The 14,372-nt window shown below is 41.6% G+C and overlaps 1 protein-coding gene across 2 annotated transcripts in view; it reads left to right on the top strand.

The window, feature by feature from the left end:
* Positions 1-14,372, top strand: part of COL28A1 (collagen type XXVIII alpha 1 chain) — a 118,152-nt gene that overhangs the window by 32,572 nt on the left and 71,208 nt on the right. For both annotated transcript variants that reach the window (XM_073333869.1, XM_073333870.2), the window contains exons 12-13: positions 8,944-9,012; positions 10,539-10,607. In XM_073333869.1, coding sequence (XP_073189970.1) covers positions 8,944-9,012; positions 10,539-10,607 — 138 coding nt within the window. The remainder of the gene's footprint in view (positions 1-8,943; positions 9,013-10,538; positions 10,608-14,372) is intronic.

Raw genomic sequence — 14,372 nt, forward strand, 5'->3', positions numbered from 1 at the left:
TAATGATATCAGCTGCTCAAAAAGCTATTTCTGTTGAGCTCTGTCCTCTCCCTTAGGTGCTGCTTTTGTTCCAGAAACTGTGAAGCATGTGCCTGTTCCGTTGCTGAAACCGTGTCCTCAAGCTGTGCAGCCAGCCGGAGCCTTTCCTCTTGCCTCTGGGCATGCCTTTTCTTTAGCCATAAGTCCCCCTGTCTTTAGTACTGGACCTGGTTGTTGTCCCTGCCTGGAACTTCAACGATGACTTCATCACAGAAATGCTCCCTCTTGGAAGGGTCTGTGCAGGCACTTTGGGCAGGCTTGGGTAGCACTGAGAGTTAGCTGTGGAGGTACAAAAGCCAGTAGAGTTCAAGGGGGCCTGGAACAGGGCAATACACCAATGGGTATTTTCTCAAATAACTCAGAGCAGGAAGGCAGAAGTCATTCTTGTGGAATTTCAAGGACATAAAATATGTTACTTTACAATATTTTGTGAAAGGGATGCTTTAGTCCACTGAAGCTCCCAGGACACAGCCTGGTTAATCACAGTGAAAAGTGTAGAGATAATGGTAAGTTAACTGAAAACAGCTTTCATAGCGGCTCTGGAAAATATGCCCTTCCCTGAAATCTGACTGCCTCTCTGTAGTCCCTGCTTCAGGAAAAGTTTGCAGCTATTAGTAAGCCTACGTTTTAGTCATGAGTATTTTTAGTAAAAGTCATGGAGAGGTCACGGGCGGTAAACAAAATTCATGGCCCGTGACCTGTCCACAACTTGTACTATATACCCCTGACTAAATCTTGGGGGAGGGGAACCTAGGGGGCACCATGGGTGCTCGGGGGTGGGGGGAACAGGGGGTGACCCAGGTGCTGGGGGGAGGGTGGCCCGGGACCTCCGCTGGAGCTGGGAGGGCAAGGTGAGGGGGTTGACAGGGCTGGCAGGCTCCCTAAGCGGCAGCTCCTGGAAGTGGCAACAGGCCCCTGCGGCGCCTGGGAGGAGTCGTGGTCAGATGGCTCCATGTGCTACCACCCCCCCAAGCGCCGGTGCAGATGGAGGCAGTGCATGGAGCCACCTAGCAACGCCTCCATGTAGGAGCCGGGGGATGTTGCTGCTTCTGGGGAGTCCCCACCATGAGGTAAATGCTGCCCAGAGCCCTCACCCCCCTCCTGTGCCCCAACCCCCAGCCCTGAGTCCCCTCCACACCCAAACTCCTGCTGCTGCAGGGGGAAGGGGGCGCAGTGGCCCAAGACTGCTTCAGCAACAGCTGGTGTGGCTGGCCCAGGGGCCACCTGAGCTGATCAGGTGGCCCCTGGGCCCGCCACACCAGCCACTGTAGAAGTCACGGAGATCCTGGAAAGTCACAGAATCCGTGACTTCCATGACAAACTCACAGACTTAGCTATTAGCACCTGAGATGGGGTCAGAATTTATGAGGGAATCAACAGGATGCTGTGTTAGCTTCCACAGGGCTTACCTGGTTATGGCTGTGTGCAAACATAGGTCCACAGCCTTCCTCCTCCCCAATCCCAGCACATTGAAACAAAAATTCAAACCCAGTCATACTTGGCACAAATGACTTTGTCACCTATTGACAGCATGGACTACCTCTAACTGAAGTGGACTAAATTTGTAATTGGAACACATTTCTACCTCCCCCAGCCCTACACAGTTCACTGTTTCCAGGTGGCTTAATAGACTTCTTAGTGGTTACAGAGAGGCATACTTACAAGCATGGCAATGTAAGGTTATTATTTGTAAGGAAGTAAGCAGGAAAGGCTCTAGCAAAAAATTTGTCTTTCAAGGCATTCTTTGCTGTTTCCATTACCCAGTCACCATTTTCAACTCCATGTGGTGGTGGGAATGGGGAGGAGGCAGGAACCAAGGTGCCTTGATACAATCTGCCATTAGTGAATACATGTTGCTAGCCAGGGCTTCTCATGACTTTTGCATTGGTTCACAAAGCAAAAATCCCTCCCATTACTGAATTAACAAACTTTATAGTGGATCCAGACATTTACTGGGCTCAGAAGTGACTTCTGTATCTGCTGCAAGCTCTGCAGTGGACTATTCCTCACGAGTGCATCAAACAGGTCCTGCGAGTACGGACCCAGAATTTTCTGCTGCTGCTTCTGTTCCAAAGCCTGCTCTGAGACCAGTTTCAGCACAGTACTTCATGGTCCTCACACAGTGCCAGCTGCTGGCTCCCACCAGTCCCATACTGGATTCTGGGGCCAGCAGGACATCATCCTGGCTGACCTGGTCATCATGCACCACTCTTGGCTCAATGCTGCAGGGACACATAAAACAGGCATGATGTCAGTGAGTTGTCCAAGGTGTGATTCTGGTTCCTGGTTTTCCCGTACTTGTTCTTGAGCACTGAACCCTCTCCCTGCACTGGTCACCCGTCCAGTAAATTTGCAACGCTGCCACCCATCTTGCTATTTGCTGGTATGTGTGGTCATTCCTGGTACTCTTACTAAAGTCCACAGTTGTGCTGGCCTCACAGCAGAGATTCACCAAAATGAGGTTGTGCTCCCGTGACCGTGAAACGGCACGTTTTGCAAAAGGCTTGTTCTGTTTGGTCTCAGTTGCAAACACAGAAGGCTCTCTGCTGGTGTGTTTGCAGCTTGGTCATCAGAACACTTACAGAGCTGTTGCTGTATGCCACAGGGGGTAATTCACAAATGGAAAAATATGCTTTTTTTTTTTTAATCAAAAAATAAAACGTACTTCCTGCAGCCAGCAGAGAAAATTGTTCACTGTGAATAGTTTCCCTAACTTTAATGCTGTGCCTCTCTGGTAAATTCCACAGATGTAGCAACATTTTGGATTAAGAGTCAATCCCTACTAAGTAGTGTTTCATCTCTGCGAGGTCGGGTGGTAGTATTATCACTGATTGAACAGACGGGAAACTGAGCACTAAAGGCCTTGTCCAAGGTCACATAGGAAATCTGTGTAGGAGCAGCGAACGGAATGTGGGTATCTCAAGTCCCTGGCTTGTACCCTTGGACCCTCCTTCCTCTCAGCCTTATACCAGCGGCAGTCCTAAGCTGTCAGCCAAAGCCACAGGAGATTTTTCCTTTGTAAGGAAACTTTGGGTGGTGCTGAGCCAGATTGGCTGTTGTGCCATACCAACATGTCTGGGGTTTCCCTGTGCTCTGGCTGATGGAACGGAATCTTGAGACCACCAGCAGACTAGCTTATAGAAGAGCTATATGGATTGCCCATACATTCCTAGTATCAAAGGACAGCACAAAAAAAGAATAAAAACCGTGTTTGTACCCTGCTTCATGATCTGCACTGAGGGCAGCTTGGGCACAGCCTAGGAATGGGGTGAGAAAATTCAATAAGGTCTTACTTAACACCTATTGAAGTCAGTCAATGGAAAGTCTTGTGTTGCCCTTAATGGGAATTGAGCCAAGTAAGTACACCTGATAGTGAGTGATGTACTGCAGTTGGCTTCAATAACTGTACCCCAGATAATTATTACCAAGTTGTCATGCACAACAACATTAATAATATTTTTCCTTGCACATGAAAAGCTTTCCTCCCTCCAGGTCTGGGTGGCGCTCATGCAGCTTCATCTGTCTCAAGTATTAATAGTTAGCATTGCTTTATGGTCTTCAAACCATTTGTCCAACCAATCTCCTATAAAAAAATCATCAAGCTTCTTTGCAGAAGGCCAGCACCACATTGGTTCTTAGAGCTTCTATAATTGTTTTATATCCTGGCAGCTCTTGCTTTAGTTATTTCTAGGCAAGACCACCTGTTTGGTGACTTAAAGGCTCAGGGGATTGGTAATAGGCTCTTTTAGTCATGGGTTCAATTCCAGCCCACACAGAAAGTTACCACAATATAAACAACAGGGAGACGCCAGCAAATTCCCCCCATCCCCAGCCTTGCACCCCAGTAATGTACCGTCTTACACTGCTGAAGACCTTCTTGAGCAGTATAAGATCATTAATTAGCTTGCTACTCCATAAAAGGGTCGTGGACATACACCAGCCTCTGTAACCTGAGCAGATTACCTAAGTACTTTAACCAAAAACATGCTGATTAGATAAAACATTAAAATAAATGTATTAACTACAGAAAGATAGATTTTAAGTTATTGTAAGTGATAGGCATAAAGGTCAGAACTGGTTACAAAAGGAAATAAAAAATAAAATCATAGTCTAATTCCTAAACTTTATCAGGCTTTATCAAGATTTGAATCAAAGTTTTCCCTCGCCTTACTGGATGTTGCAGGCAGAATTAAGTTCACAGTTCATATTAACGAGAAAGCACTCTAGCTAGGACCAACCCTTCTCCCCAGTTCAGGGCGGTTTCTCTTTGTCTTCCAAATGATCTTGCTTCCAGGTGTTCAGAGGGGGATGGGAGAGGTGAAGTGTTGATGTCATCGTCCCTCATTTTATACTCTCCTCCAGGTGCTGGAAAGATCCTTGTTGTGTCATGGGGGTTAGCCAGCCCTATTGTGTATGTGCTTGCACAACCGCCTTTCATGTGAATTGCAAATCTCTTGCTTACTCCGCTGCTGGTGAACGCCTGGTGGTGGTCACTTACCATCTGGCTGAATGTTGTTGACCCCTTAGTTGCCACTGAAAGCTAGTCTGTGGACGTTTTATAGACTTACAACATGTTTCAGTAACAAACATATAGCAGAACTTCATAACTTCATATACAAGGATGATACATACAGTTCACAGGATAATAAAGTTCAACAGATCATAACTTTTCAAATGATATCTCACAAGGCATACTTCAAACAAAACAATCACATAACAGTGGTGAATGTGGGTACAGTAAAATCACAAGCCTTGGGTATAACTCTTTTGCTATAATTATACCAGCGCACTTCTGCCAGGAAATTTTCCCATGTAGACAAGCCCTTAGAAGCATAATTACAATGTTCAAAAAAGTGTCTCAGGTCAAGCAGAAAAGTGAAATTCAGCAAACCATGAGGTGGTTCTGTTTAGATGACGTATGGAGTCAAATCTTCTCTCTGCATCAGTCAGAGGTAGAATTTGAATCCACATCTTCTACTTCCCAGGCCAGTGCCTTAACCACCAGGCTATAGAGTGAGGGTAAAAATAATTAACCATTGTAAAAATTTATCAAGGGTCATGGGGTGGATTTTCTACTGTCAATTTTTCTAAAAAATATGCTGTAGGAATTATTCTGGGGAAGTTCTATGTTCTGCGTAGTACGGGAAGTCAGACTATATAATCACAATAGTCTCTTCTGGCCTTAGAATCTAGAAGTCATTCTCATTTTCTCTTTGGCCCAATGAGTATTTAAGTATTTACACACCGTGGAACAGCTTCAACAGGAGAGATTGAGGACCTGTTATTCTGAAATAGGCTATAGCTTGGTGGTTAACAGGATCACCTAGGCAGTAGAAGATGTGAGTTCAAGTTCTGCTCCTGAGTGGGCACTCAAACCACATCCTAAGCTAGTGGGTTAAGTTTATAAGGGGATGCATGTAGGTATGCACACATACATTTTGTGAAGCTGGCCCTGAACATTTGTTCCTAGTTAAAATTTACTGGGTCAAATTTGTGAACAGTTTTGGATTGACTGAAACTGCATTTTTGGGCAAATAAACAATTCATCCAAAAATGTTCATCCCCTTTACTCTGAAATGCATAATTCACTTACCTAAGTCACTTTTGAAAATGGCACTTAAGAGCCTAAATTGCTTAGATGCTTTTGAAAAATTTACCCTTCATGTATATTTCTGTATTTATACAGATTGTACTAAGGATTATCCCAACTCAGGATAATTATTTCTCATCCAAATGGAACCACCCCATAATACCCTGAATTTCAACTTTTCTGCTTAGCCTACGAAGGGGCAAAAATACATATAGTAGAATGTTTGCCAAGAAAACTAGAAAGCAGACAAGTATTAATTGTGTTTGTATTATTCTTGGCCTTTTTCTAATAATCCTGCTGATGGGAAATATTTAATAGTCAGTGTTTATTTTTGATAAATTGATATTAAAACAAAATGTTATCTTTTTCAGTCCCAAATAACCTTTGAAGTAGAACTGGTAGGATGGAAAATCTGGTTCCTGAGCAATCTTATTTATTTTTAAATATTTTAAATCAAACAAAGGGAGAAAGAAAAACAATGCAGAAAAAGGTCCAAATTCTAATCAGAGTTACACTGGCATAAATTGCACTCAATAGAGTTAATCGGGAGTTATACTGGTTGAGATCAGAATCTGGTCCAAAGTCTCCATGAAAATGAGCACCATCATGGAAGCTAAATAACATAGACTGCCTGAGAATATAGCAATTGCTATTGCTATGATTGGTATTTTGACAGCAGTGACTGCTAAATATACTGTATATACAGCAACACAAACTAGGTGCTGTTGGAAGCCAGATGGTGTATTATTCTGAGCTATACTTGTGAGCATTTCTGTTCAGCTGTTGAGAACTGACCTTTAAAAGCTACATTAATTATGAAAGAATGGTTTTTTCAAAGTGTCAGAGTTTATATTACAATTTCCTATCAATATATTGTGCTCTAGAGGAGCGAGCATAGGACTGGTAATCAATGTCATGTTTGCATAAGGCTTTATTAAAGATGTAGTGTTACCTGTCTGGTTATAAATTGGTAGGAAAATAGCTACAAGTGTAATCAGGACATTGGGGAAAATTATATACTATTAAACTCCTCTTCTTGCATCTCAGTTTAACTCTTTGCGAGAGGACAGGACAGAGTTCTGGGGGAAACATCCTGGCCCCTTGAAATAAATGGCAAGTACTTAGTATACAAAGAGATTGTAGTGTAGACATAGCCTAAAACTAAGTTAAGTTAAACCGCTGTTGTATATCCACACTATGCTCCTTGTGTCGGCTGAGTGCATCCACAGTAGCGGCTCTTGCATCAACACAGAGAACAGTGCACCCTGGGTAGCTATTCCCCTGTGCAACTGGCTGCAGGGGGTTTTGGGAAGGGTTTGCAATGCCTCATGGGGATGGATTGAGGGTCACATGATGCAGGTGTCTCAATCCCATCATTCTATGGGCATCGTACTAGGTTTCTAGCAGCTTTTCAACTGCCCTGGCAACGTATGAGTCAGTCATCTGTGTCAGAAAGCATGGATCCTGCACTGCTTTTCAGTATTGTGCTGTGCGTTATGAACACAAGAATATAATAGGAGCTCAACAGGGAAGCTATTTACCACCACCCTGACCCCAACCCCCTCCTTGTAGAAGTGGTGTGTCTGCGGCTCCACACTAGAGGCGACTATTTGCCTCTGTTGCCTTCTGCTATGCCTGCTGGAGGTCTTTGACTTTTACACAGCACTGCTGCGTGTGTCCCTATCATAGCCCTTCCCCTGAACAAGTTCTTGTAGCTGGATTCGAGCTGTGCCTGCCCAGCCTCTTCTCCCCATAGACCAAGGAGATCCACCACCTCTGGTGTGCTCCAGATAGGGGCGTGTACGTTGCATGGAGCTGGCATTCTCAGCTGGGCAGTTGCTATGTGAGCGCTCCACACTGAGCAAAGAAGAAGAGCAAATTCAAAATTTCCTGGGGCTTTAACAGGGGAGGGGTGTTCACCTGTGTACCTGGCTACAGGGTAGAAGAGTTCAAAACGATGACCAGAGCGGTCCCAGTGGGCATTGTGGGATACCTTCTGCAGTCCAGTTAGGGAGAGGTAAACAACATAGTGTCAACACTGACATTATGTCCCTCTAACTATGTCGTCCTAAGCTCTACGTCTCTTGCAGAGGTGATTTTATTATGTTGGCATAGCAGGCAAGTTAAAGCATTGGGAGGAGCATTGCAATGTGTACACCTCCAGTTAGGTCAGCATAAGCTGCCTTATGTCAGCAAAACTGTGTAGTGTAGACATGGCCTTATTCAACAAGCTAAGCATTTTAAATATTGTTTGAACTACTTTAAAAATACTTTAAAAACCTTATTAGTTTTACTAATTCGCTAAATCAAATACAATAAAGGGGATTGTTCTTTTTAAAATTTTACTATTCTTAAAAAAGGTCCCTAGATACGATTAAGTACATAGCACTGAAAAACATTAAGGGTCTGGGAAACCAAAAAAGAAAGGAAATGCAAAAGCTGTCCTTATCTCGACACACTGGCCCAAATTAACTACTGGGGTAGGCAGCTGCAGCCACTGAAGTCAATGCACCTTGTTACCACAGTATGTATTGTATCAAACATCAGGTACATTCATATTCAGAGATCCTGGCAATATCAAGGTAATGTTAGAGTGGATTAAAACTCTATTAATGTATATATTGGGTTTATCACCAAGGCAGCTGAACAAAATATTTGTCATAATGTTGAGTTTATTTCGTATAAATTAAATCCTAATGATGTTTTAAGACAGTGATTTTAGTATTTGTTAGATAACACATCAGAACTAATTGTCTACAGATCTCATTTTTGTTAATTAAACCTACCTTAACTGGATTAGAATCACACAAAGAACACTTGAGAATCAGAGACTGACGAAGATTTACGGAGGAGCTATAATATACAGTCAGCTGTGTGGGGAGATATTAAGCTCAGCAGTTAAGGCATAAATACTTCCTAATCCCCAAAAGAAAGAGCAAAGGACTAAGCAACACACATCAAGTTACCAAATAAGGCCAACAACCAAGGAACTAGCACAAAAAACAACCACAATTTGGAGCTTGTGTTTGCAAAGGAAATCCTGTGGTCTCATTATTCTCAGATTGGTTAGATTTATGCAGTAACATCCTGACCCCAGTGATGTCAATGACACAGCTCCCAGTGACTTCAACAGGACTGGGATTTCACCCATGACATCTATTAATTTTGGAACTCATTTCCCTAAATCAGAAATGTTCTTTGTAAGTAAATACATATTTTCCCATCTGTAATGACACTAGGGACACATATTGTGGGGAATATTAACAAAGCACCATAAACACTTTGTTGTCTCCTAACTTCTTTTGGTTCTTTAGGGAGAGCCAGGACCTCGAGGTCCTTATGGTCCCATCGGACTCCCTGGTGTTGGACTTCAAGGACCTAAGGTAATCATCAATAATACAGTACATTTCCTATCATGATGCAGTCTCTATGTGAATCCTTTGTAATATATTTTAATGAAAGTTAGCTTGAGTTTAATGTCATAACAAGTGAGTTATTATTATTTGAAGCTGAAGAGCATATAACCAGGGCTTTGGAGCGGAGCACAGAGCTGGAGCGCGGAGCAGCTCCGGAGCAGTGGAGCTGCAGGTTTTTGCTTGGAGCTGGAGCGGAGCCAAAGCACAGCTCCAAAGCCCTGCATATAACTTTAGAAGTTTACACACTTGCATAGGATGGAGGTAGCTGAGTTGCCTTTCAGCCATCCCAAAATCTGATTATAATCTCACCTACAGCAGTAAAAATCAGAAGTAACTCTACTGAAATCTGTATAGACGAGATCAGTTTCATGGCTGAAGTACACATGGTTTGCCTCCAATCCTGCACCATTATGCATATTTATGTAAAGTGTATAAATATACCTTGGCTGCTTTTACACACAATATATATTGCCAAGGACAAGGGAACTAAAAACTTGTTGGAGAATAAATGACTGATTTCTCCCATATTTCTTAGTTGGGAGATGGAGATTCTCTGCTATTTTCTCTCTTATGCACCAATTCGTTCCTGCATCTTGTTTGAACCAAACATTACTTGTGGTGCTAATTCTTCAAAAACTGCTTTAAGTCATGTATCTTCTGTACTGTATGGACAAAGGCCCAACGCCTAGAACAACAAAGCTGTAAGGTTTTATTGCTCTTTTCCCTGCGTCCTTGGAACTCATGGGCGTTTTCCATGCTGTGGAACAGTGTGAGGTGTTGGAATGCATTCAATGTGTGCTACATGAGGGCTACATAATCATTTTGTAATCTGCCCAGATGAAGGAGCAGAGCGTTGTTGTGCTGCCTTTGGAACATCCCAGGAGGGAAATTGTGGCTTAGGGAGTCACAGTGTCCCTCCCAGGCTTCATGATGCTCTATAGAGGAACTACACTGCACCAGGTTTACACCCAGTGTGGCATATGCTGCCCAATGTACTGGAGTACCCATGCCAACTGTCTACTGCCTTATACAGAGTGGGGGATGTAGTGGCTCTGTGGCACCTGATACTCCCTGTGTGCTGGCTCTGATGGTACCATGTACTGGTGCATGACTATAAGGAGGTGCCTGTTACCCCCTTACTGTGTTGTCATTAGCATGTAGGGTAGGCTACAATCTAGCCCTAAGGATAAACAAAGATGACTTTTTATGCTCCTAAATTATATTTCATATTAACTGTTCATTCAAAGATGCTAGTGGTTTCATTTCAGTGCCACCAAGGGACATTATATGGTGCACTATACCTCACCTATGAGTAAAGAGTAAAATTTTCAAAAGTGCCCAAATGAGTTGGAAGCCTAAGTCCCAATGAAATGTAGGCTCCAGAGTGCTAAGTCCCATTTTCAAAAGTCACTTAGTCCCAGTCACTTGGGTACTTTTGAAAGTCACACTCTAAGAAAACAATAAGTAACATCTCTGAACTTCCTTCCCAATAGGGTGATAGAGGCCAGGAAGGAAGAATTGGGCCTCCAGGACCTATTGGAATTGGTGAGCCAGGATTAACTGTAAGTGGACAGGACAGTTCGGTATAATGTGTTAGAAATTAAAAACAATACAAGACATCTAAGTGAACTTGTTTGATAGATGATGGTCATATTGACTGGCACACTCTGTACCTGCTGCTGGGACAATGAAAGTGAGGGGATGTGTTAGTAACTGTTGCAATAACAACTGCACATGGCAGAGCTGAGCCAGGAGCCAGTGCCATCTCTAAAGAATATGAAACTTAAAGAAACATTTGATTGCCTGATCCCAGCTAAATAGCCTCTTAGGGCCTGATTTTCAGTAAGACTCTAGGTGTGAATTTGTATCTGTGCTTCTCTTCTAGATGATGTTAAGGAGAAACACACTTTTTAGAACTGTCTGAAATAAAAAATATATCTTTAAAGAATCAAAAGTTGGGCCATTCCTATGTACCTGTGTGTCACTTAAATACGTCAACAACACTGCTGGTCTGGAAAGGTTATTTAGATGCCACATATCTTTAAATGTTTCTGTGCCACTGTCAGTCTCAGGATCTTAGTTCCTGGTTTCAAACTAGTTCTTATATTTCTTTGGTTATAAAGAAAAAGAAAAGAAACTTGTAGTTGGTTAATTTCCTTGCTAAATATTTCCCCATAGTCTCCGCTTAACCCAGAGGTTCTCAGACGTGGAGTTGGGACCCCTCAGGGGGTCGTGAAGTTATTAAAGGGGGGGTCACAAGCCGTCAGCCTCCACCCAAACCGCGCTTTGCCTCCAGCATTTATAAATATATAAATATATTAAATAAATATATATATTTATATATATAAATATATAAAAATGTGTTAAATATATAAAAAATGTTTTTAATTTATAAAGTGGGGGGGGTCGCATTCAGAGGCTTGCTGTGTGAAAGAGGTCACCAGTACAAAAAGTTTGAGAACCACTGGCTTAACCACCACAAATCCTCTTCAAGATTCTCTGCTGACCTTATTCTCTGTAAAGCCTTTCCAAAACAAAGCATGTGATAAGCAACTGTTCTTGAATGCTTCCAATATCTTCCTGGTAGTCAGTGCTTTTAACTAATTCATGTAGATTTAGGTGGTTCTCTTCACCAAAGAGTTAATGCCCTTTGGCATCTCTATCTGGGCACCAAATATATGGGAAGAATTATAAAAGAGGTTACATTTCCGTTGTTAAAAATCACAGAGATAGATTATTCATTTTACAACCACAAAATGACCTGGGTGGCAACAATGGTGAATCACTAAGATTTCATTCTAATACCATTTTCATTTTTAAAATCAGCTTGTAACTGGAACAAGTTGAGTATTTTTTTTCCCCACAGAAATCACAGGACCTTTACACTATGCTGTGGTCATCCTTAAAAACTCATCAATAGCCTTAAATAACTAAGAAAGGCTGAATTCTAGGGAAGTGTAAAGAATGCTGCAAATAGAAAGTTACTTCAGTGTTTATCTAAGGCAAAATTGGCTATTCTTTTTAAGAGCAGCCTCTGAATTTCTATGCTTTGCCATTTCTTTTTTATCATTTTATCATTCCACCATTTCTCCAGTAATCACTCAGAGATAATAATTCCTGTGTTGACCTCAAAAATGATGCTATAACATCACTTGATTAATGACGCCATAGACACTTCCAAGAATAGCAACTCTCTTCCCCTTTGTCTTCTCACAGAGTAGTTCTTCTGGGGAAAACATAAAAACCTTTCTTTCAGTAACTTGGAATGAAAAATACTGCAGTGGCAATTATGAAATATATGACCAAGAATACAAGCTAAATATTGTGGAAAATGTTTGTAAACTTCTCTTAATCATAGAAATGTAGAGCTGGATGAGAACTTGAGATGTCATTAAAAGTCCAGCCCTCTGCACTGAGGCAGGATCAAGTAAACCTAGACCATCCCTGACAGGTGTTTGTCCAACCTTTTCCTAAAAACCTCGAATGGTGGGGATTCCACATCCTCCCTGGAAGCCTATTCCAGAACTTAACTACCCTTATAGTTAGAAAGGTTTTCCTAATATCTAATCTAAATTGCTCTTGCTCCATATTAAGCCTATTACTTCTTGTCCTTCCGTTGTGTTTTACACTACCTTCAGTAGACATGAAGAACAACTTATTGTCCTCCTCTTTATAAAAACCTTTTATGTACTTGAAGACGGTTATCATGTCCTCCCTCGGGCTCCTCTTCTCCCGAATAAACAAACCCAATTTTTCAATCTTTCATCATAGGTAATGTTTTCTAGACTTTTAATCACTTCTGTTGCTCTCCTGTGGACTTTCTCCAGTATATCCACATCTTTCCTAAAGGGTGGCACCCAGAATTGGGCACAGTCCACTAGCTGAGGCCTCACCAGTGTCGAGTAGAGCGGGCCAGTTACCTCCCCTGTCTTACATACAACACTCATGTTAATACACCCCAGAATGATATTACCTTTTTTGAAACTTCATCATTTTTGACTCATTCAATTTGTGATCCACTATAACTCCCAGATCTTTTTCAGCAGTACTACTACTAGCCAGTTATTCCCCATTTTATATTTGTAGTTGCGTATTTGATTTTCCCTTCCCAAATGAAGTATTCTGCATTTGTCTATGTTGAATTTGTTGATTTCAGACCAAATCTCTGATTTATCAAGATTGTTTTGAATTTTAAACCTGTCCTCCAAAGTGCTTGCAACCCCTCCCAGTTTGATGATGTCAGCAAATTTTACAAGCTGACTCTCCACTCCTTTGTCTAAGTCATTAATGAAAATATTGACTAGTTCCTGACCCAGGACTGACCTCTGCAAGACCCCACTAGATATGCCTTCCCAGTTTGACAGAGAACCATTGATAACTACTCTTTGTGTACTCTTTGTATACAGTCTTGCAACCAGTTGTGCACCCACCTTATAGTAAGTTAACTTAGTCCACATTTCCCTAGTTTTCTTATGAGAATGTCATATGGGACTGTGTCAGAAGCCTTACTAAAATCAAGATATATCATGTCTATTACTTTGCTGCCATCCACTAGGATGGTAATCATGTCAAATAAGGAAATTAGGTTGGTCTGGCATGATTTGTTTTTGATCAATCCATGCTTGCTATTACTTATAACCCTATTATCCCCTAGGTGCTTACAAATTGATTATTTAATAATTTGTTTCAGTATCTTTCCAGGTATTGAAGTTAGGCTGACTGGACAAAAATTCCCTGGATCCTTTCAGTTCAATATTTTTTAAAGAGAGGCACTATGTTTGCCCATTTCCAGTCCTCTGGCCCCTTACCTGTCCTCCATGAGTTCTCAAAGATCATCGCTAATGGTTCTGAGATTGTTTCAGCTAGTTCCTTAAGTATTCTAGGATGAATTTCATCAGTCCTTGTGGACTTGAATACATCTAACTTATTTCAATATTCTTTAACTTGTTCTTCCCCTATTTTGGGTTGCATTCCTTCCCCTTGTTGTTAATACTAAACTGTGTTGAGTATATGGTCACCATTAAACTTTTTAGTGAAGAATGACGCAAAATAGGCATTGAACACCTCAGCCTTCTTGATGTCATCAGTTATTAGCTCTCCTTGCTCACTAAGTAGAGGACCTACATTTTTTCATCTTTCTCTTTCTAATGTATTTAAAGAATCTCTTATTACCTTTTATGTCCCTAGATAATTTTAACTCATTTTGCATTATTGTCTTGTGCATTATAATGCCTTTATCAAAACAGTTGAGGGATCAAATTATGCTAAGGGAACTAAAAACATTAATTTTATTATATATGTAGAATTGGGGTTGTATGTGTTAAATA

Source organism: Lepidochelys kempii, chromosome 2 (genome assembly GCF_965140285.1).
Source record: "Lepidochelys kempii isolate rLepKem1 chromosome 2, rLepKem1.hap1, whole genome shotgun sequence".
In the NCBI taxonomy this organism is placed as follows: domain Eukaryota; kingdom Metazoa; phylum Chordata; order Testudines; family Cheloniidae; genus Lepidochelys; species Lepidochelys kempii.